The sequence below is a fragment of the Nerophis ophidion genome, unplaced genomic scaffold, assembly GCF_033978795.1.
Source record: "Nerophis ophidion isolate RoL-2023_Sa unplaced genomic scaffold, RoL_Noph_v1.0 HiC_scaffold_246, whole genome shotgun sequence".
NCBI lineage: Eukaryota > Metazoa > Chordata > Actinopteri > Syngnathiformes > Syngnathidae > Nerophis > Nerophis ophidion.
Window position 1 is genome coordinate 45,789 of NW_026907168.1, and position 25,311 is coordinate 71,099.

The following is a 25,311-nucleotide window of genomic DNA, read 5'->3' on the forward strand; positions in this document are numbered from 1 at the left end:
ATTTAGGGCTATATAAGTAAACATTGATTGATTCATGATAAGTGTCTGATGAGCATTCCTCAAGATCTTTTGCCACGTGTGTCAGCTTTTTAGAAACATGTTTCAGGCATCTAATTCCAAATGACATAATATTTACAAAAAAATAACAAAGTTTGTCAGTGTGAAGACGAAATATCTTGTCTTTGCAGTCTATTCAATTGAATATAAGTTAAAAAGTATTTGCAAATCATTGCATTCTCTTTTTATTTTTCATTTGCACAAGGTGACAACTTCACTGCTTTTGGGGTTCGAACATGATCAGAATATACACATCAATATGACGCAGTGCAGTTGCACTTCACCACAAACTCCAATCTCAAATATATTACGATAACATAACCATAGGATCCCATTATTGTTACATTGGATGATGCTGCTGTACACACGTTGCGTAAATGTATGAATAAATCCTGGATTTGTCAACATGACGTAGTTTTACTTCACAGACTTCAGTCTTAACCCGAGGCTATTATTGCTCATTTAAATTGCATTATTTTGCATATTAAAAGAAAGCTGTTGTGGCAAATGGCTCGGAGTCCCCCTGAGGCGTGTTTATGTCCTCTGTGTCGTGGAGATGAAGTGGACTCATGCTGATAAAAATCTGTCCTACATAATTTGAAATGATTACAGTCCTTTGTTGTTACTGCTTGGCAAGCTGCCACAGTAAACAATATGCCAGAGTTTATTGTTTAACTCAAGCCTTTTCTCAACATTTGTTCTGCCCATGTAATATTTTTAGGGGTTTCCGCCCAACTGACCAGTGCCCGACTGCGAAGGAACACGTCTGTCGGCACCCCGTTTTGGATGGCTCCCGAGGTCAGAGACGTCAATGCTCCTTTTAGCAATTTTCACATTTCTGTCATAGGGAGGGAAGCAAGGGTTAAGCTATTTCTGTGTGACTCTCCCCTGTGTCATTATGTATTCTCCTCCACGTCTCAAGGTTAATAACTGGGAGACTGTCGCCCTTAGTTTCTCCGTGGCAGAAATGAGGTGCGGTGATTGGGCTCGGGGACAAAAAAGCACCCCCGGGGGTAATTAGGATAAACTCTGCTGTGTAATGTAGTGTCAATTACAATCATTGACTGAGAAATGATCAAGCCAATAAATGCACATTATCATCAAACATCTAAATAACAAGCAAGATTTACGGGAGACAACACCTTGTATTTCTTATATTATCTATAAATGGAATTCCTCTACGTCTGGCAGAGTCTCCTGTCAGAGAAAGTTTCAATTCCCACCTCCGGAGGAACTTTGAACATGTCACGAGGGAGGTGCTGGACATTGAGTCCGAGTGGACCATGTTCCGCACCTCTATTGTCGAGGCGGCTGATCGGAGCTGTGGCCGCAAGGTAGTTGGTGCTTGTCGTGGCGGTAATCCTAGAACCCGCTGGTGGGATGCCGTCAAGCTGAAGAAGGAGTCCTACCGGCTTCTTTTGGCTCATAGGACTCCAGAGGCAGTGGACAGGTACCGACAGGCCAAGCGGAGTGCAGCTTCAGCGGTCGCAGCGGCAAAAACTCGGACATGGGAAGAGTTTGGGGAAGCCATGGAAAATGACTTCCGGATGGCTTCGAAGCGATTCTGGACCACCATCCGCCGCCTCAGGAAGGGGAAGCAGTGCACTGTCAACACCGTGTATGGTGCGGATGGTGTTCTGCTGACCTCAACTGCGGATGTTGTGGATAGGTGGAAGGAATACTTTGAAGACCTCCTCAATCCCACCAACACGTCTTCCTATGAGGAAGCAGTGCCTGGGGAGTCTGTGGTGGACTCTCCTATTTCTGGGGCTGAGGTTGCTGAGGTAGTTAAAAAGCTCCTCGGTGGCAAGGCCCCAGGGGTGGATGAGATCCGCCCGGAGTTCCTTAAGGCTCTGGATGCTGTGGGGCTGTCTTGGTTGACAAGACTCTGCAGCATCGCGTGGACATCGGGGGCGGTACCTCTGGATTGGCAGACCGGGGTGGTGGTCCCTCTCTTTAAGAAGGGGGACCGGAGGGTGTGTTCCAACTATCGTGGGATCACACTCCTCAGCCTTCCCGGTAAGGTTTATTCAGGTGTACTGGAGAGGAGGTTACGCCGGATAGTCGAACCTCGGATTCAGGAGGAACAGTGTGGTTTTCGTCCTGGTCGTGGAACTGTGGACCAGCTCTATACTCTCGGCAGGGTTCTTGAGGGTGCATGGGAGTTTGCCCAACCAGTCTACATGTGCTTTGTGGACTTGGAGAAGGCATTCGACCGTGTCCCTCGGGAAGTCCTGTGGGGAGTGCTCAGAGAGTATGGGGTATCGGACTGTCTTATTATGGCAGTCCGATCCCTGTACGATCAGTGTCAGAGCTTGGTCCGCATTGCCGGCAGTAAGTCGGACACGTTTCCAGTGAGGGTTGGACTCCGCCAAGGTTGCCCTTTGTCACCGATTCTGTTCATAACTTTTATGGACAGAATTTCTAGGCGCAGTCAAGGCATTGAGGGGTTCCGGTTTGGTGGCCGCGGGATTAGGTCTCTGCTTTTTGCAGACGATGTGGTCCTGATGGCTTCATCTGACCGGGATCTTCAGCTCTCACTGGATCGGTTCGCAGCCGAGTGTGAAGCGGCCGGAATGAGAATCAGCACCTCCAAATCCGAGTCCATGGTTCTCTCCCGGAAAAGGGTGGAGTGCCATCTCCGGGTTGGGGAGGAGACCCTGCTCCAAGTGGAGGAGTTCAAGTACCTAGGAGTCTTGTTCACGAGTGGGGGAAGAGTGGATCGTGAGATCGACAGGCGGATCGGTGCGGCGTCTTCAGTAATGCGGACGTTGTACCGATCTGTTGTGGTGAAGAAGGAGCTGAGCCGGAAGGCAAAGCTCTCAATTTACCGGTCGATCTACGTTCCCATCCTCACCTATGGTCATGAGCTTTGGGTCATGACCGAAAGGATAAGATCACGGGTACAAGCGGCCCAAATGAGTTTCCTCCGCCGTTTGGCGGGGCTCTCCCTTAGAGATAGGGTGAGAAGCTCTGCCATCCGGGAGGAACTCAAAGTAAAGCCGCTGCTCCTCCACATCGAGAGGAGCCAGATGAGGTGGTTCGGGCATCTGGTCAGGATGCCACCCGAACGCCTCCCGAGGGAGGTGTTTAGGGCACGTCCAACCGGTAGGAGGCCTCGGGGAAGACCCAGGACACGTTGGGAAGACTATGTCTCCCGGCTGGCCTGGGAACGCCTCGGGATCCCCCGGGAAGAGCTAGACGAAGTGGCTGGGGAGAGGGAAGTCTGGGCTTCCCTGCTTAGGCTGGTGCCCCCGCGACCCGACCTCGGATGAGCGGAAGAAGATGGATGGATGGATGGATGGAATTCCTCTAACATGTAAAATGTTATGGTGTTGTTTGTTATTTAGATATTCTCACTTTTAAAGTGGAATTGCGCTTCTTTTTGGAGTTTTGCTTTCTTATCCTTAGAAAAGACAAGAAAACAAACATTTTTGTGTGCAGTCTAACATGTAAAAATGGGCTTGTACTTGTCTAGAAGCAGAGCGAATGGGAGCAATCAACTCTACCTCTAAATCATTTAAAAAATGCATCCAAAAAAATACATTAATTTATTCATTAATAATAATAATAATATATTTTATTTGTAAAAAGCACTTTACATTGAGCAAACAACCTCAAAGTGTTACAGTGTATTAAAAAAAAAAAAAAAAACGAATAAAAACACAACAGCCTAATAGCTACATCTAGTATGCATATATCTAAAAAAAACTATTTTTAACCAAAAATAATAAGGGTTTCTAAGCCTCTTTTTTAAAAGCATCCACAGTCTGTGGTGCCCTCAGGTGGTCACGGAGAGCGTTCCACAGTCTGGGAGTGGCGGAGCAGAGAGCCCGGTCTCCCATTTTTTGGTTTGTCCTCGGAGGTTGGAGGAGGTTAGCCTGTTCGAAGGTGTTCTGTAACTAAGCTGTAGCGACTTTTTATTGCACGAAGGAACTCTTTTTCCAGCAGGGTAACACATCGGCATGCTTTGGTATTAACCATAAAAGCTAGCTACAGCAAGCATCTACGTCAGCATCCGAATCGCGATTGAGTTTTTATTGCACAACACAATGTGATAGAACACCAATCTATACTGAGTGAAAAACATGAACAATCACATTACAGTAGCTGTAAAGTATTAGCCTACATTTCATATTTTGTTTGTACACACCTAAATTGACAGAATATGCACTGTAGTTGTAATAAGAGTGACGTACTGTATTTCATCATGATCAATATTATAGTGACTCACTTGATGGACAGTTTGGTGCAGCTGGCTGGAGACATTTTTCTGGTTCATTTTGGGTATTTATGTCGAAATAGCATCGTTCCAAGTTCTATTTTTACAGCGTCAAAGTCACGGCGACCTCGCTCTCTTGGCTTCCGTCTGCTCCAACATGTCACCCTTCCTTTGTGCTTGCTTCTAGAAACAGCGGTTCATCCTCCCTATATTCAGCGTCAAAAATATGAGGTGGTGATTCCTCAATTGGCCAAAACAGTCATCTTCGTTGTGTGGTTTAAAGTCTGCTGTAATTAGAAAACACTCGTGTTTGTTTCCGGAAGTCGGAACACACATTTGTTACCGGAAGTGCGCTGCTATGGAAATGGAAATAAATGCATAAAACAGTATGACAAATATTGAACATATTACATATTGTTACAACATTATATATGTATACTTGCAGTGTGTATATTGTACATATTACATATTGTTATGAAGGTGTCTGTTACTACATGATATATATACTTGCAGTGTGTATATTGTACATATTACATATTGTTATGAAGGTGTCTATTACTACATGATATATATACTTGCAGTGTGTATATTGTACATATTACATATTGTTATGAAGGTGTCTATTACTACATGATATATATACTTGCAGTGTGTATATTGTACATATTACATATTGTTATGAAGGTGTCTGTTACTACATGATATATATACTTGCAGTGTGTATATTGTACATATTACATATTGTTATGAAGGTGTCTATTACTTCATGATATATATACTTGCAGTGTGTATATTGTACATATTACATATTGTTATGAAGGTGTCTATTACTACATGATATATATACTTGCAGTGTGTATATTGTACATATTACATATTGTTATGAAGGTGTCTGTTACTACATGATATATATACTTGCAGTGTGTATATTGTACATATTACATATTGTTATGAAGGTGTCTGTTATTTACTTGCAGTGTGTATATTGTACATATTACATATTGTTATGAAGGTGTCTGTTACTACATGATATATATACTTGCAGTGTGTATATTGTACATATTACGTATTGTTATGAAGGTGTCTATTACTACATGATATATATACTTGCAGTGTGTATATTGTACATATTACATATTGTTATGAAGGTGTCTATTACTACATGATATATATACTTGCAGTGTGTATATTGTACATATTACATATTGTTATGAAGGTGTCTGTTACTACATGATATATATACTTGCAGTGTGTATATTGTACATATTACATATTGTTATGAAGGTGTCTATTACTTCATGATATATATACTTGCAGTGTGTATATTGTACATATTACATATTGTTATGAAGGTGTCTATTACTACATGATATATATACTTGCAGTGTGTATATTGTACATATTACATATTGTTATGAAGGTGTCTGTTACTACATGATATATATACTTGCAGTGTGTATATTGTACATATTACATATTGTTATGAAGGTGTCTGTTATTTACTTGCAGTGTGTATATTGTACATATTACATATTGTTATGAAGGTGTCTGTTACTACATGATATATATACTTGCAGTGTGTATATTGTACATATTACGTATTGTTATGAAGGTGTCTGTTATTTACTTGCAGTGTGTATATTGTACATATTACATATTGTTATGAAGGTGTCTGTTATTTACTTACAGTGTGTATATTGTACATATTACATATTGTTATGAAGGTGTCTGTTACTACATGATATATATACTTGCAGTGTGTATATTGTACATATTACATATTGTTATGAAGGTGTCTGTTACTACATGATATATATACTTACAGTGTGTATATGGAGGGTTTTGAAGTTGTTTTAGAGGCTTTGAAGGCTACAATGCTAACTCCCATTAGTAATCCATCCATCCATTCATTTTCTACCGCTTATTCCCTTTGGGGTCGCGGGGGGCGCTGGCTCTTATCTCAGCTACAATCGGGTGGAAGGCGGGTTACACCCTGGACAAGTCGCCACCTCGCAGGGTCACATCTTCCAATAGTTTTTTTTTTCTATGTGGGGTCTGAACCGAGGATGTCGTTGTGGCTTGTGCAACCTTTTGAGACACTTGTGATTTAGAGCTATATAAATAAACATTGATTGATTGATTTTTGTCATCTTATAGATCTTAAAAAGACATGTTATTGTCTCTCATAATGATTGTGAACGTTAGGCACATTTCCAAAATAGTGCCGTTCCCCTTTAATACATTTGTATTATCGACTTTTAATAGACTGATGACATTCAATTAAAACATTGGTTATCTATATGGTTGTTTAAGCAACACTGTTTAAGATTGACATTTACCTAGATTGCCTTATTCCAGGGGTCGGGAACCTTTTTGTCTGAGAGAGCCAAGAAGCCAAATATTTTAAAATGTATTTCCCTAAGAGCCATATAATATTTTTTTTAGCACTGAACACAACTAAACGCGTGCATTTTTAAGTAAGACCAACCTTTCCAGAGTATAATAGGTCTCTTATTCTTTAAAATAACATTGTTATTCTGAAGCTAACTGTGGAGGGGGCGTGGCCTGCGGGCCTGCAGCAAAGCAGGATGTTGCCAAGACCGGCCTCGAAATCAGCGACAGGTGCGTAGATGGCCCACCTGGGCCTTGTTATCTAATCACCTGTCGCTCTGTTATAAGCAGCAGCCAGGAGGAGAGACAGGGTTGGGGCTGGAGCCAGAGCGCGAGCGAGGACGAAAGAGAAAAAGACAATTGCTGGAAAGCAACTGAGAGAAAAATAAAATAAAACAATATTGTAACCCTAAAACAGGGTCTTGGTGGTCTGAAGAACCCCCAGGAGGGCAAGCCCCTCACTAACCAAATTACTTCTTACCATTATTGCAACTTCTTGAACATAAAAGAGCATGAGAATGTTTTATATTTTGAACGTTATTTTTAACACTGTGATTACAAGTGGAATTATTCATTTTTTATCGTGTTAAGCAATGTCAGCTCAGATTTATCCGAGAGCCAGATGCATTCACCCAAAGAGCCACATCTGGCTCTAGAGCCATAGGTTCCCTACCCCTACCTTATTCCTTTATTACAGAACACAGGTGGGCTGGCCATCAAGACCACAGTACGCTGGGCCGTTCAATAATTGACAATATATTATTATTTATTTATACGTCAAAACTACCTGGCTCAATGATGGCATCATATGGAACGCTAAAGAGGCCCAGGAGCCCCCCCCCCCCCCCCACCACCACCCATGCATGCTCTCCTCCTCCCCCTTGTCCAATCAGGTTTTACTGATGAATGTGAGTGATAAACAGTCTTGAATCTTAAATCCTTGCTCAAGTATCCTTAGCTTTGTAATTAGAATGTATTTATTCAAGGCTCCAGAAATAAAGGGGTATTAGAGTACAATAGAATATATCTTTATTGTCATTGTACAACGAAATTGTATGCAAAAACTAATTTAGTGCAAAATCATAACACATAAGAACATAGATAAATAGATAAAAATACATAAATTACCAAGCATACATCGCATGCACAGTCATTATTGTCGTCTTGTGTTCAGCGACACTATGGCTCTTAAGTACAAAGTGTTCTTAAATCGGTTTGTCCAGCATTTTATTGTCCTGTATCTCCTGCCTGAGGGCAGCAGTTCAAAAAGTTTATGTCCAGGGTGAGATGGGTCCTTTATGATGTTTTGGGCCTCTTTGAGGCACCCGGCACTGTACACTTCATCTAGGGAGGGGAGAGAGCAGCCACTTTTTATATTGTTCAGTGATGTGGTGTCATGTAGGGCTTGTTTGTGTGTATGCAAAATAAAGACTGTATAGGAATAAGAAATAACAATATCCATTTACAGTAACTGCCATATTTCTGCTTGATAGGTCATAGCCTGTGAACAGCAATATGACTACTCCTACGATGCCCGCTGTGATGTCTGGTCTCTTGGCATCACTGCCATTGAGCTGGCTGATGGAGATCCTCCACTGGCCGACTTGCACCCTGTCAAAGCCCTCTTCAAGATCCCACGGTATGCCCACTAGAGGGAGCCCCCACCCTGCAGCTGAAGGTGGCAACACACACACACACACACACACACACACACACACGCCTGCTAAGATATGTTCTTGCGTTCACCACTTAAAATATATTTGACCAAAGAATGAATGAAATATTGTTACAGGTGTGTCTGATGATAGTCCAGAGGTTAGTTGTCAAATGTCACGGCATAGCTCGGTCGGTAGAGCGGCCGTGCCAGCAACTTGAGGGTTGCAGGTTCGATTCCCGCTTCCGCCATCCTAGTCACTGCCGTTGTGTCCTGGGGCAAGACACTTTACCCACCTGCTCCCAGTGCCACCCACACTGCTTTAAATGTAACTCAGATATTGGGTTTCACTATGTAAAGTGCTTTGAGTCACTAGAGAAAAGCGCTATATAAATATAATTCACTTCACTTTAGCTTATGGGCTGCATGGAGGAAGATCTGCAGACTATTGAAAGCATCCATCCATCCATCCATTTTCTACCGCTTATTCCCTTTCGGGGTCGCGGGGGGCGCTGGCGCCTATCTCAGCTACAATCGGGCGGAAGGCAGGGTACACCCTGGACAAGTCGCCACCTCATCGCAGGGCCAACACAGATAGACAGACAACATTCACACTCACATTCACACACTAGGGAGCATTTAGTGTTGCCAATCAACCTATCCCCAGGTGCATGTCTTTGGAGGTGGGAGGAAGCCGGAGTACCCGGAGGGAACCCACGCATTCACGGGGAGAACATGCAAACTCCACACAGAAAGATCCCGAGCCTGGATTTGAACCCAGCACTGCAGGAACTTCGTATTGTGAGGCAGACGCACTAACCCCTCTGCCACCGTGAAGCCTATTGAAAGCATGGCATTAAAACTAAAAAAAGAAAAGACAAATTCCGATTGTTTTTCGTGGTCTTCTATGCCAAAAATAGAACAAACACAGTCTGAAAATATTACAATAAAAATACAGAAAAAAATACCGACAGCGATAAAGTTTAGATCCATGAAGGAAAGAAGAAAGTGAATGAATGTTTGTAACTGAATACATTTACATATGCATAAAAATGTGTTTTCTTTTGTGTTACTTTTTTTAATGAATGAAGTAACGTTTATGACAACTTTTTTCCTCAACACAATATGGTGGCAGAGGGGTTAGTGCGTCTGCCTCACAATACGAAGGTCCTGCAGTCCTGGGTTCAAATCCAGGCTCGGGATCTTTCTGTGTGGAGTTTGCATGTTCTCCCCGTGAATGCGTGGGTTCCCTCCGGGTACTCCGGCTTCCTCCCACCTCCAAAGACATGCACCTGGGGATAGGTTGATTGGCAACACTAAATTGGCCCTAGTTTGTGAATGTGAGCGTGAATGTTGTCTGTCTATCTGTGTTGGCCCTGCGATGAGGTGGCGACTTGTCCAGGGTGTACCCTGCCCTCCGCCCGATTGTAGCTGAGATAGGCGCCAGCGCCCCCCGCTACCCCGAAAGGGAATAAGCGGTAGAAAGTGGATGGATGGATGGAATATAGAATGTGAGATATAACAGGACAATGCATACTTTAATCATTTGTTTTCAAAACACTTACAAAAAAAAGGGACTCTAAAGATTTACTGTGAGACCCCATTTTTATGACTTGATGGGGTTCCAAGGACCCCATTTCTAATACTAATCAAATATCATCCCGGGGGCCACAGATCATTCATTCTTGACTTTGACAGATGAGAGTTAGATGCTACACACAGTTGACCTTTTCTTCGCAACACAATCACTTCACTATCACCCCCTTCGCCCACTATCAATCAATCAATCAATCAATGTTTATTTATATAGCCCCAAATCACAAATGTCTCAAAGGACTGCACAAATCATTACGACTACAACATCCTCGGAAGAACCCACAAAAGGGCAAGGAAAACTCACACCCAGTGGGCAGGGAGAATTCACATCCAGTGGGACGCCAGTGACAATGCTGACAATGAGAAACCTTGGAGAGGACCTCAGATGTGGGCAACCCCCCCCCCTCTAGGGGACCGAAAGCAATGGATGTCGAGCGGGTCTAACATCATACTGTGAAAGTTCAATCCATAGTGGCTCCAAGACAGCAGCGAGAGTCCCGTCCACAGGAAACCACCTCAAGCGGATCAGCAGCGTAGAGATGTCCCCAACCGATACAGGCGAGCGGTCCATCCTGGGTCCCGACGAGCGGTCCATCCTGGGTCTCGACTAGGTGGCGAGGTGCTGGTCAAATGGCTATTTGCATTGGTTTTGAGCTTTGTTGACACGGGGAGGAGAACGTCACCTCCTTTGTGTTGTCGTGATGCTGTCCCAACCCCGCTGGATGAAGAAAATCGCCACTTTTCAAGCAGCCTTAACTGTGTCAAGCTCCAACACTTTGGACCTGTAGGTGGTGGTAATGTCTTTCATCTTACGTGGCACGTGTTTCACTCTGATCAATGATGAATGAACTATTCTGGAGTTAAGTTGCTCCACGCCAGATATAATTTATGAGGTCCAATTTGAATAAAAAAGGTACAAAATATAAGAAAAACATTTCCCCCCCCCAAAATCAGCATAACACTATTTAATGAAAAACATATATCTGTTTTTTTTCAATTGCTTGATCTATAAAATTCAATAACACTCCTAACTGCTATGGCTGTAGGTAATCACCTGATTTAGTTTTTATCAACTGCACAAGATGGCTGTGGTTGCAACTGAAGTATCTTGGTCAGCCGCAGAGGTGGGCTACATTCACTATGTCACGTCTACTAAAAGGGGAACTGCACTTTAAAAAAATGTTTTGCCTATTCTTCACAATCATTATGAAAGACATGACAATGGATGTATTTTTATGCATTCTAACAATATGCGATCAAAAGACCGCTTTAATGGAGCCTATGGGATCCGCTCCATTTTGCCTATACAGCCCTTAAAAAACATCCAAACACCTACATTAAAGTTTTATATACACACTGTAAGTATACATTCATAACTGTCAAGGTGAGAGGTATGATTTATGATCTACAATGAATATCCAAGGAGCAGGGAAGCGAGGAAGCAGCAGCCCACTGGATGATGTAAACATAATCAGTAGTAGTCACGTTGCCGCTATAAATAGTTTCTGTGTTAGCACTTATAATCATATAATTAATACTTGAAAGTAGTTGAAAGCCTCAATAAGTACTTTGTGAACATTGGACCAAATCTGGAGGAAAAGATTCCAGATTCCGAGTCAGTTGAGGACTTGAATGACAACATAGATAGAAACCCAGACTCTGTTCCTCGAAGGAGTGACAAAAGAGGAAATCAATATTGTGAAAAAAGGTCAATCCAAGACCTCAACTGATTGTAGTGGAATTGATATGAAAGCATTAAAAAGTTTACTGAAGAGATTCCAGAACATTCAACATATATCAGCAACCTTTCATTTCAAACAGGCCAATTCCCGGATCAAAGAAAAATAGCAAAAGTCGTACCGATTTATAAGACTGCAGAAAAACACCAGTTTACTGTTTCTCTACTTCCACCATTTTCTAAAATTATTGAAAAGCTGTTAAAAGGCCTACTGAAATGAGATTTTATTATTTAAATGGGGATAGCAGGTGCATTCTATGTTTCATACTTGATCATTTTGTGATATTGCCATATTTTTGCTGAAAGGATTTAGTAGAGAACATCGACGATAAAGTTCGCAACTTTTGGTCGCTAATAAAAAAGCCTTGCCTGTACCGGAAGTAGCAGACGATGTGCGCGTCACGTCACGGGTTGTGGAGCTCCTCACATCCGAACATTGTTTACAATCATATCCAGCAGTAGTTCCCCATTAATTTGAGCGAGGATGAAAGATTCGTGGATGACAACAATTAGAGTGAAGTACTATAAAAAGAAAGAAAAGGCGGCGGCAGGCGGCGTTTCAGATGTACTTAAACACATTTACTAGGATAATTCTGGAAAATCCCTTATCTGCTTATTGTTTTAATAGTGTTTTAGTGAGATTGTAAAGTCATACCTGAAAGTCGAATGGCTGCGGTGAACGCCAGTGTCCCAGAGAGAAGCCAATGGAGGAGCCAAGATCACAGCTGCCTTTTTGACAGCTACAGGAGGAAGTCGCGTAATCCACTGAAGTCTCCGGTAAGAGCTAACTTAATATCACAATTTTCCCAGCCAAAAACTTGCTGGTTGACGTAGAGAAACATGTTCCCTTGACCGCTCTGTGTTGAAGCTTCACAACAAAGAAACACCGGCTGTGTTTTGGTGCCTAAAGGCAGCTGCAATCCACCGCTTTCCACCAACAGCATTCTTCTTTATAGTCTCCATTATTAATTGAACAAATTGCAAAAGATTCAGGAACACAGATGTCCAAATTACTGTGTAATTATGCGATGAAAAGAGAGGACTTTTAGCCGTGCGGTGCTGGGCTAATATGTTTGCTACAACCCGAGATGTCATGCGTACGCGTCATCATTCCGCGACGTTTTCAACAAGAAACTCCGCGGGAAATTTAAAATTGGAATTTAGTTAACTAAAAAGGCCGTATTGTCATGTGTTGCAATGTTAATATTTCATCATTGATATATAAACTATCAGTAGGCCTTTAACAACAGTTTAAACAAATTCATAAATAAAAAGGAAACACTCACAGACAAACAATGTGGATACAGAGCCAACATCTCAACATCAATGGCATTAACGGAAATATCAGAAGAGATCACCAATGCAAGAGATGGCAGCAAATGTGCTGCTGCAGTATTAATGGATTTAACAAAAGCATTTCATACAATTAGTCATAATAGCTCAATAAACAAACGAGAACTATATTGAATCAGAGGGTTGTTTTTGAACTGGGTAAGAAGCTACCTAACCAACAGGAAGGAATACGTGAAGCTAGGCGAACACACTTCCACACAGCTGAAAATATCTTGTGGCGGACCTCAGGGATCAACACTGGGACCAAACTTGTTCAACCTCTATTTAAATAACATTTGTAAAGTTACAAAGAACTTAAAATGAGTATTATTTGCAGATGATGCAACTGTGTTTTGTTCAAGAGCGAACACAGAAGATAATACAAATAACAGAAGATATTAATAAATGATGGTTTGACAAAAACAGACCTTTGAACCTCAGTAAGACTAAAATAATGCTATTTGGTATCAGGAGAAGGGAAAGTTAAACACAAATACAAATAGACAGAGTAGACATTGAAAGGGTACAATAAAACACATTTTTGGGTTTAACATTAGTAGATAAATGAATTGGAAACATCATGTAAAAAATATCAATCAATCAATCAATGTTTACTTATATAGCCCTAAATCACTAGTGTCTCAAAGGGCTGCACAAACCACTACGACATCCTCGGTAGGCCCACATAAGGGCAAGGAAAACTCACACCCAGTGGGACGTCGGTGACAAGTATGACTATGAGAACCTTGGAGAGGAAGAAAGCAATGGATGTCGAGCGGGTCTAACATAATACTGTGAAAGTTCAATCCATAATGGATCCAACACAGTCGCGAGAGTCCAGTCCAAAGCGGATCCAACACAGCAGCGAGAGTCCCGTTCACAGCAGAGCCAGCAGGAAACCATCCCAAGCGGAGGCGGATCAGCAGCGCGGAGATGTCCCCAGCCGATACACAGGCAAGCAGTACATGGCCACCGGATCGTACCGGACCCCCTCCACAAGGGAGAGTGGGACATAGGAGAAAAAGAAAAGAAACGGCAGATCAACTGGTCTAAAAAGGGAGTTTATTTAAAGGCTAGAGTATACAAATGAGTTTTAAGGTGAGACTTAAATGCTTCTACTGAGGTGACATCTCGAACTGTTACCGGGAGGGCATTCCAGAGTACTGGAGCCCTAATATAAAACCAAGTAGCAAGAAACACGGCAATAATGAATAAAGCAAAACATGTTCTAGACCAAAAAAATCCCTTCATATTCTCTACTGCTCAATAGTGTTACATATCTGACTTGTTGTGTAGAAATATGGGAAATAACTACAAATGTGCGCTTCATTCACTAACGGTGTTACAAAAAAAGATACATTTTAATAATACATCATGTTGGATATAACACTTTATTTATTGAATCACAAATATTGAAATTCAACGATTTGGTGCATTTACAAACAGCTAAAATGTTGTACAAAGCAAAATATAACCTGCCAGCCAAGAATGTTTGACAATTCTTCTCAACCAAAGAGTAAAGATATGTTTACATGCATTTAAAACTTTTAGTATATCAGTATGTGGAATTAAATGATGGAATGGATTAAGCAAAGAAGTCTAACAAAGCAGCAATATGATTGTGTTGAAGAGACTGTTCAAGCTACAAGTGTTGACAAAGTACACACAACAATGATGATGATATGATGAACCACTTTTTTTTTTAGAAAGATTATTTATGTATTTAATATTGTTTTACTTACTATGGTATATTATTTATGTATTCACTGTTCTGATACAGAGAACAAGTAAATTGGATAGAATTGCTATAGTATGAAAAGGGGTAGGACTAAATAAGCTCAGCTTCTTCCTTCTCCTTTTCAGACTTGCTGTACTGAAACAAGTGGAAATATGTAATGCATTACATTGTATCGTATTCATGTTCCACATAAACTGAACTGAACTAGCTAGCCATGTGTAAAGCACCTCTTGTAGAACTGCGTTTCAGTGTTATTACTTCACATTTATCTTTAGTTTTTAAGCCAAAATGCGTCCATTCTCCCTTTTCTGTCCACACACTGTGCCTGCTTCTAAGTACTCTGGGAATGTGCACTGCCGAACATGCTCCTCTGCTCGTAAAACCAACAATGTCACGACGTTGACAACGTCATGCCTGTTAAGAAACAAAAGGGGGGAACCAGTACTTTTTAGAGGCGGTATAGTAGCGTTTATGATTCATTAGTATTGCGGTACTTTACTAGTATTGTTATACCGTACAACCCTACTGCCTATCATAAAACCAGAAATTATTATTCTAATTACAAACCCTGTTACCATATGAGTTGAGAAATTGTGTTAGATGTAAATATAAACGGAATACAATGATTTGCAAATAATTTTCAACCCATATTCAGTTGAATGCACAGCAAAGACAAGATATTTGATGTTCAAATTCATAAACTTTTTTTTTTTTTCAAATAATTCACTTGGAATTTCATGGCCGCAACACATGCCAAAGTAGTTGGGAAAGGGCATGTTCACCACTGTGTTACATCACCTTTTCTTTTAGGGAACTGAGGAAACTAATTGTTGAAGCTTTGAAAGTGGAATTCTTTCCCATTCTTGTTTTATGTAGAGCTTCAGTCCTTCAACAGTCCGGGGTCTCCGCTGTCGTATTTCACGCTTCATAATGCGCCACACATTTTCCATGGGAGACATGTCTGGACTGCAGACCGGCCAGGAAAGTACCTGCACTCTTTTTTTTACGAAGCCACGCTGTTGTAACACTTATCTTGCTGAAATAAGCAGGGGCGTCCATGATAACGTTGCTTGGATGACAACATATGTTGCTCCAAAACCTGTATGGACCTTTCAGCATTAATGGTGCCTTCACAGATGTGTAAGTTACCCATGCTTTGGGCACTAATGCACCCCCATACCATCACACATGCTGGCTTTTGCACTTTGCGCCTATAACAATACGGATGGTATATTTCCTCTTTGTTCTGGAGGAAACCATGTCCTCTTGTTTCCAAATATAATTTGAAATGTGGACTCGTCAGACCACAGAACACTTTTCTACTTTGCATCAGTCCATTTTAGGTGAGCCCGGGCCTAGCCAAGCTGGCGGCGTTTCAGGATATTGTTGATAAATGGGTTTGGCTTTGCATAGTAGAGTTTTAACTTGCACTTACTGATGTAGCGACCAACTGTAGTTACTGACAGTGGTTTTATGAAGTGTTCCTGAGCCCATGTGGTGATATCCTTTACACACTGATGTCGGTTTTTGATGCAGTACCGCCTGAGGGATCAAAAGTCCATAATATCACTGCTTACGTGCAGTGATATTTCCAGATTCTCTGAACTTTTTACGGACCGTAGATGGTAAAATCCTTAAATTCCTTGCAATAGCTCGTTGAGAAATGTTGTTCTAAAACTGTTCGATAATTTGCTCACAAAGTGGTGACCCTCACCCCATCCTTGTTTGTGAATTAGTTAGCATTTCATGGAAGCTGTTTTTATAGCCAATCATGGCACCCACCTGTTCCCAATTAGCCTGCACACCTGTGGGATGTTTCATATAAGTGTTTGATGAGCATTCCTCAACATTATCAGTATTTATTGCCACCTTTCCCAACTTCTTTGTCACGTTTTGCTGGCATCAAATTGTAAAGTTAATGATTATTTGCAAAAAAATAAAGTTTATGAGTTTGAACATCAAATATGTTGTCTTTGTAGCATATTCAACTGAATATGGCTTGAAAAGGATTTGCAAATCATTGTATTCTGTTTATATTTACATCTAACACAATTTCCCAACTCATATGGAAACGGGGTTTGTAAAACCACAACAAAGGAGTTGCAAGTTGAACAAGTAAGAACATTAGTTCAACGTTCCAGGACTTGAATAAAATGTGGCAAATATGCTCATGTTTCTCCTTCTCTTTTTGAAGCAGAATAGATAGTTTTGCCCTTTTTGCAAGGAAATAGCGGCTGCGCAGCGGCGACTGCGTTGTAAATCACAGCCGACGCCTTGAACCGTGAAATGATTCCGTTAACATGTCATTTATCTCAAATATATTTTGCCGCCACTGCGTCACAGCAGACAAAATCGCCCAGAAATCGTCTGTAAATGATGACTCCTGTGTGAACGACTTTCTAAATAGGAAAATGTGTTCCACCTTTGAGGAAGCTGCAGGGGATTTATGACAAACTCAGGTGAACACGTCTTTACAGCTTTTAATAATTGTAAACTTGATCTTTTTTTCCCCTATTCAATGTTTTACAAGCTATCACCAGAGGTGCCTTCTCTGAAGCTGTCCTTGGGCAGCGCAGTCCTGCTTTTAGAAGTATTGAAACATGGCCGAGGAATTGCCGTCATTGTTGTGTTTTACAGTTGCAGGCGTTAATGTGCTTCTTTGTCATGTTCATCCACTGTCACAGGCTTCATTGACGCCACATACATCCTAAAAAATACATGCTGAACATTTGCTTTTGATGGAGTGGCAGGGATGTATTTATTGTTTATACTTTGTGATTAAGCTGCTCCTTCACAATCATGGATATTTCTAAGGCATTCTAACTCTTAAATAAACTTCAGTAAAAGTCTGCTTACAACGAAGCCCATGGGAGGTTCTCCTTTCCGCCCACAAAATCCAATAAGTAACCATCCAAAATGCGCCACCGATACTCTATTTACCTTTCGTGATTTCAATATCAACCAAGTATTAGTGATATTGTCGACTGATCAGCTGCTTCCTCCTCAAACTTTATTGTAGATCATAAATCAATCAATCAATCAATCAATCAATGTTTATTTATATAGCCCCAAATCACAAATGTCTCAAAGGACTGCACAAATCATTACGACTACAACATCCTCGGAAGAACCCACAAAAGGGCAAGGAAAACTCACACCCAGTGGGCAGGGAGAATTCACATCCAGTGGGACGCCAGTGACAATGCTGACTATGAGAAACCTTGGAGAGGACCTCAGATGTGGGCAACCCCCCCCCCCCCCTCTAGGGGACCGAAAGCAATGGATGTCGAGCGGGTCTAACATGATACTGTGAAAGTTCAATCCATAGTGGCTCCAAGACAGCAGTGAGAGTCCCGTCCACAGGAAACCATCTCAAGCGGATCAGCAGCGTAGAGATGTCCCCAACCGATACAGGCGAGCGGTCCATCCTGGGTCCCGACGAGCGGTCCATCCTGGGTCTCGACTCTGGACAGTCAGTACTTCATCCATGGTCATCGGACCGGACCCCCTCCACATGGGAGGGGGGGACATAGGAGAAAGAAAAGAAGCGGCAGATCAACTGGTCTAAAAAGGAGGTCTATTTAAAGGCTAGAGTATACAGATGAGTTTTAAGATGAGACAAATCATGCCTCTCACCTGAATAGTAGAAGGACAAAGACGTATTTAGACAAGTTGGTGCACTTTGACAGCTAATTTAGACCTGGAAATAGTAAGAACAACACAAAAAGACGCTTCGTTCCACCTCCCTTTGCGAGGATTATCATCTAAATGGGAACATATGAACATCCTAGCAGTCGGCATCCTAATGACAGCAGAACTTGTACAGTAAGTGATGTTTAATTATGTCCCTCGGCTCTCAAAATGTCTGCAGTGAGCAGAAATCAGTGATGGAGTTAAAAAAACAAAGCAGTCCGTAAAATCATCAAAAGGTTCAGAGAATCTGGAGAAATCACTGCACGTAAGCCATGATATTACGGACCTTCAATCCCTAAGGCGGTACTGCATCAAAAGGCGACATCAGTGTGTAAAGGATATCACCACATGGGCTCAGGAACATTACAAAAAAACACTGTCAGTAACTACAGTTGGTCCCTACATCTGTAAGTGCAAGTTAAAACTCTACTATGCAAAGCCAAAGCCATTATTCAACAACACCCAGAAATGCTGCCGGCTTTGCTGGGCCCGAGCTCATATAAAACGGACTGATGCAAAGTGGAATAGTGTTCTGTGGTCTGACTAGTCCACATTTTCAATAGTTTGTGGAAACTGTGGACGTTTTGTCCTACGGAACAGAGAGGAAAAGAACTAAGTGTAAAAGCCATCATGTGTGATGGTATGGGGGTGTATTAGTGCCCAAGGCATGGGTAACTTACACATCTGTGAAGGCACCATTAATGCTGAAAGGTACATACAGCTTTTGGAGCAACATATGTTGCCATCCAAGCAACGTTATCTTGGACGCCCCTGCTTATTTCAGCAAGACAATGCCAAGCTACGAGTTACATCAGTGGCTTCATAGTAAAAGAGTGCAGGTACTAGACTGGCCTGCCTGTAGTCCAGATTTGTCTCCCATTGAAAATGTGTGGCGCATTATGAAGCCTAAATGCGGCATAGCTCGGTTGTTAGAGTGGCTGTGCCAGCAACTTGAGGGTTGCAGGTTCGATTCCCGCTTCCACCATCTTAGTCACTGCCGTTGTGTCCTTAAGCAAGACACTTTACTCACCTGCTCCCAGTGCCCCCACACTGGTTTAATTGTAACATAGACATTGGGTTTCACTAAGTAAAGCGCTTTGAGTCACTAGAGAAAAGCGCTATATAAATATAATTCACTTCACTAAAATACAACAGGAACCACTTAAGCTGTACATCAAGCAAAAATGGGAAATAATTCCACCTGAGAAGCTTAAAAAATGTGTCTCCTCAGTTCCCAAACGTTTATTGAGTGTTGTTAAAAGAAAAGGTGATGTAACACAGTGGTGAACATGCCCTTTCCCAACTACTTTGGCACGTGTTGCAGCCATGATATTCTAAGTTAATTATTTGCAAAAAAAAATAAAGTTTATGAGTTTAAACATCAAATATGTTGTCTTTGTAGCATATTCAACTGAATATGGGTTGAAAATGATTTGCAAATCATTGTATTCTGTTTATATTTACATCTAACACAATTTCCCAACTCATATGGAAATGGGGTTTGCACACAAGGTGTCAACTTCTCTGCTTTTGGGTTTTGTAGATAACTGAAGCCTCCCTCAAGCTCCCTTTGAAGTCCTCTCCTTTTTGGCAGTTACAATTATTTTTCAGAATGTGATCGATGTAAGAAAAGCGTTGCTGTAGCTTCTTCACTTCAGACACAGTCAGTTGTCATGTTATAGTAGTGTTCTTCAGGGGTCCTTTTTAGGTATTTTCCTTTTCATCATTTGGGCTATTCAACTGCTGGTCCGCAAGTTCACTTTCAAAGAACTTGTGAGAGACTTAAAGAGTCTCAAAAACACCAGATTGCAGTCATTCAGATGTTTTTCAACTGGCTTTTTTGCAGAAGATCCTTAAAAACACCAGAGCGCTCCTGTAACTCTGACAAAATAAATAAACCGTAGTCAAAAGTCTACTGCAGAGGACGCTTGTTCTCCGGAATATACAAATTAAGACGAATAGTAAAAGGAGAATTCCGGCCCTCTGCGATTGGTGGCGACTTTTCCACGGTGAACGCCGCCTTCCGCCCGATTGTAGCTGAGATAGGCAGAAAAAATGGATGGAATTCTGGCCCTCCAGTCCGTAGATTCCTGGAACTGTGACAATTAAGACAATTAAGTTGAATATCCCTGATATACAGTATAAAAACAATCAATCAATCAATCAATCAATCAATGTTTATTTATATAGCCCCAAATCACAAATGTCTCAAAGGACTGCACAAATCATTACGACTACAACATCCTCGGAAGAACCCACAAAAGGGCAAGGAAAACTCACACCCAGTGGGCAGGGAGAATTCACATCCAGTGGGACGCCAGTGACAATGCTGACTATGAGAAACCTTGGAGAGGACCTCAAATGTGGGCAACCCCCCCCCTCTAGGGGACCGAAAGCAATGGATGTCGAGCGGGTCTAACATGATACTGTGAAAGTTCAATCCATAGTGGCTCCAAGACAGCAGTGAGAGTCCCGTCCACAGGAAACCATCTCAAGCGGATCAGCAGCGTAGAGATGTCCCCAACCGATACAGGCGAGCGGTCCATCCTGGGTCCCGACGAGCGGTCCATCCTGGGTCTCGACTCTGGACAGTCAGTACTTCATCCATGGTCATCGGACCGGACCCCCTCCACAAGGGAGGGGGGGACATAGGAGAAAGAAAAGAAAAGAAGCGGCAGATCAACTGGTCTAAAAAGGAGGTCTATTTAAAGGCTAGAGTATACAGATGAGTTTTAAGATGAGACTTAAATGCTTAAATGCAATCCAATCCAATTCAATCCACTTTTTTTATAAAGCACATTTAAACAACAAGAACGTTTCCAAAGTGCTGCACAGCCATGTTAAAAACAATATTAAAAAACAATATTATGCTCCACCAATGACTGAATAAAAACAAGAAATAAATAAATATAAAACAAATAAATAAATATGATTAAAAAGTATTTTAAAGGGTAAAATCAATTAAAACAGTAAAATAGAAATCAAAAAGTATAAAAACACAAAGGACCACACAACTCACGTAGTGTTAAAAGCCAAAGAACAAAAAAACACTCCACTGTGGAAGCAGTTTGAACATGGAGGGGCAGAGTGTTCCAGAGCTTAGGGCCCCTGTCTCCCCTGGTCTTAAGTCTGGTCTTGGGCACCACGAGCTGGAACTGGCTCTCAGACCTCAGAGCGCGCGCAGGAGTGTACATTTGGATCAAGTTCGAGATATACTGAGGTGCCAGTCCATGTAAAGATTTAAAAAACAAACAGAAATGTTTTAAAATCAATTCTAAAATGAACAGGGAGCCAGTGCAAACTCTGAAGAATTGGGGTTCTATGCTGGCCTTTCCTGGCCCCTGTTAAAAGTCCTGCTGCCGCCTTCTGGACTAACTGCAACCGGGAGAGAGCTTTTTGGCTAATGCCAGCATAAAGTGCATTGCAGTAGTCCAGGCCACTTGAAATAAAAGCATGCACGACTTCTTCAAAAAGGTTAAAAGATGAAAACGGTTTAACCTTTACTAAAAGACGAAGGTGATAAAAACACGATTTTAAAACGCCATTTGTCTAGTTTAAAATGGCTGTCTATAGTGACGCCAAGGCTGGTGACTTTGGGACGCACATCATTTTGCAATGGTCCCAAGTCAGTGAGGGCCGCAACAAAAACTGAAATTTCCGTTTTTCCCTCATTCATTATTAAAAAAATTCTATGCTAACCAAGCCTTGACGTCACATAGACAGTTAAGAAGGGGGGTCAGAGGGCCGTGGCTTTTTGAAATCGGGATATAAATTTGGCAGTCATCTGCATAAAAGTGATAAAACACTCCATGTTTCTTAAAAATCTCTCCAAGAGGGAGGAGATAAAGAGCGAACAGGATGGGGCCTAAAACAGATCCCTGGGGGACACCACAGTAAAGCGGGGCAGAAGAAGAGGTGGCGTCCCCCCAGCCTGACAGAGAAGGACCTCTCAGACAGGTAGGATCTGAACCACTGTAACGCAGTCCCCCTGACACCCACACAGTCTCTCAGGCGCTCTAAAAGAATTGTGTGGTGGACTGTGTCAAAGGCAGCTGGAAGATCTAAAAGCACTAAAATTGCAGAGCTGCCAGAATCAGACATTAAAAGCATGTCATTAAAAACCTTTAAAAGTGCAGATTCAGTACTGTGCAAAGCTTTGTATCCAGACTGAAATAAAACAATTTATGTGACTTTAAGGTTTTACTACTTACGTATAAAATACTACACGGTCTAGCTCCAGCCTATCTTGCCGATTGTATTGTACCGTATGTCCCGGCAAGAAATCTGCGTTCAAAAGACTCCGGCTTATTAGTGATTCCTAGAGCTCAAAAAAAGTCTGCGGGCTATAGAGCGTTTTCCGTTCGGGCTCCAGTACTCTGGAATGCCCTCCCGGTAACAGTTCGAGATGCTACCTCAGTAGAAGCATTTAAGTCTCATCTTAAAACTCATCTGTATACTCTAGCCTTTAAATAGACCTCCTTTTTAGACCAGTTGATCTGCCGCTTCTTTTCTTTTCTTTCTCCTATGTCCCCCACTCCCTTGTGGAGGGGGTCCGGTCCGATGACCATGGATGAAGTACTGACTGTCCAGAGTCGAGACCCAGGATGGACCGCTCGTCGGGACCCAGGATGGACCGCTCGCCTGTATCGGTTGGGGACATCTCTACGCTGCTGATCCGCTTTAGATGGTTTCCTGTGGACGGGACTCTCACTGCTGTCTTGGAGCCACTATGGATTGAACTTTCACAGTATCATGTTGGACCCGCTCGACATCCATTGCTTTCGGTCCCCTAGAGGGGGGGGGTTGCCCACATCTGAGGTCCTCTCCAAGGTTTCTCATAGTCAGCATTGTCACTGGCGTCCCACTGGATGTGAATTCTCCCTGCCCACTGGGTGTGAGTTTTCCTTGCCCTTTTGTGGGTTCTTCCGAGGATGTTGTAGTCGTAATGATTTGTGCAGTCCTTTGAGACATTTGTGATTTGGGGCTATATAAATAAACATTGATTGATTGATTGATTGATTGATTTATTCTAGTTCCCAACCCTATTCCTCCTGCTGGAAGCCCGAGTTATCACATGACACAGTGATGACTGAGTCTAATAACACAAACATTTTGTATGACATTCTTATGCTTGCATTGTGGCAGTTTGTGCACGGATGGATGTGGTTTGAACCCAGCAGGCTGTTATTGTCCTTTGAGCTGGATGAAGTGGGGTCACCTTGGCGTGTCATCTCTTTATGTTTCTGAAATATTAGCAGCTTGAAGAATAGTCACATGCATGATGTTTGAAGGGTGGCTCGCTCTGGCTGCTACAATACTAGGATTCTGCTTCTAAACATCGGAAAGAAACGGTTGCCCCTATTTTTGTCCATTTTTTATGATAAATGGAGCGCTCTGCTGCGTAATTGACACCTGAGTGCCTCCACATAACCTCCCTGAGAGAAGCTAATGGAGGGTGAAGTTGTAAAATCATCAGCTACAAAATTAATTACAAATACAAAGATGGTCTGTGATGTTCAATATGCAGAAGGTTAATATCTCCAGTCAATTTTCTCTCCGGTGCACCGCCTCACATTGTAAATGCATCATCAAACTGCATGTGTGGTTGTGTGTGTGTGTGGTTGTGTGTGTGTGTGTGTGTGATCATCAATCAATCAATCAATGTTTATTTATATAGCCCCAAATCACAAATGTCTCAAAGGACTGCACAAATCATTACGACTACAACATCCTCGGAAGAACCCACAAAAGGGCAAGGAAAACTCACACCCAGTGGGCAGGGAGAATTCACATCCAGTGGGACGCCAGTGACAATGCTGACTATGAGAAACCTTGGAGAGGACCTCAGATGTGGGCAACCCCCCCCCTCTAGGGGACCGAAAGCAATGGATGTCGAGCGGGTCTAACATGATACTGTGAAAGTTCAATCCATAGTGGCTCCAAGACAGCAGCGAGAGTCCCGTCCACAGGAAACCATCACAAGCGGATCAGCAGCGTAGAGATGTCCCCAACCGATACAGGCGAGCGGTCCATCCTGGGTCTCGACTCAGACAGTCAGTACTTCATCCATGGTCATCAGACCGGACCCCCTCCACAAGGGAGGGGGGGACATAGGAGAAAGAAAAGAAGCGGCAGATCAACTGGTCTAAAAAGGAGGTCTATTTAAAGGCTAGAGTATACAGATGAGTTTTAAGATGAGACTTAAATGATGCTGTGTAAAGTTTTAGAGGCAAAGGTGTCCAAGGTTGTGTTTAATTGTTGGGTCCTGGACCATAATCGCTACATAATTAAGTGTGTGTGCATCCTTTAAGGCAGAATCAAATAATAAAGCAGAGAACTAAAATCTTAAAAAGACAAAAGCAGTGAAGTTGTCAGGTTGTGTAAATGCTAAATAAAAAGAGACTACAACAAATCCTTTTCAACTTATATTCACTTGAATAGACTGCAAAGACAAGATATTTAACTTTGGAACTGGTAAACTTTATTTTTTGCAAATAATCATGAATTTAGAATTACGTATATTTAGGTAAAATTGCGGGGACAACAACAACAAAAACCACAATAGAACTACATCACAAATACAATCTATAATTAAAGCTGCAAGCAGCAATGGACGGGACCGCTTTGGCTGCTGCCCCCGCGACCCAAGCCCAGATAAGCGGTAGAACATGGATGGATGGATTATTACACAGAGAACAAGTAGTATAAACATGTGTTATACATCAGTCTCATAGTAATAACAGTTGTAAAGTGGCTTGGGCATTTTATAAGGACGCCTTGGTGCCGCCATTTTGAGACTCTCATGCAGGGGTGGGCATTACGTCGATCGCGATCGACTGGTCGATCTCGGAGGGTGTGTCAGTCGATCTCAAGCCAGGAATTAAAAAATA

General features: G+C 42.1%; 1 protein-coding gene across 4 annotated transcripts in view; it reads left to right on the top strand.

The window, feature by feature from the left end:
- Window positions 1-25,311, top strand: part of LOC133547894 (myosin-IIIb-like) — a 76,783-nt gene that overhangs the window by 41,243 nt on the left and 10,229 nt on the right. For all 4 annotated transcript variants that reach the window (XM_061893380.1, XM_061893376.1, XM_061893378.1 and 1 more), the window contains 2 exons: window positions 779-855; window positions 8,164-8,309. In XM_061893380.1, the coding sequence (XP_061749364.1) occupies window positions 779-855; window positions 8,164-8,309 (223 nt within the window). The remainder of the gene's footprint in view (window positions 1-778; window positions 856-8,163; window positions 8,310-25,311) is intronic.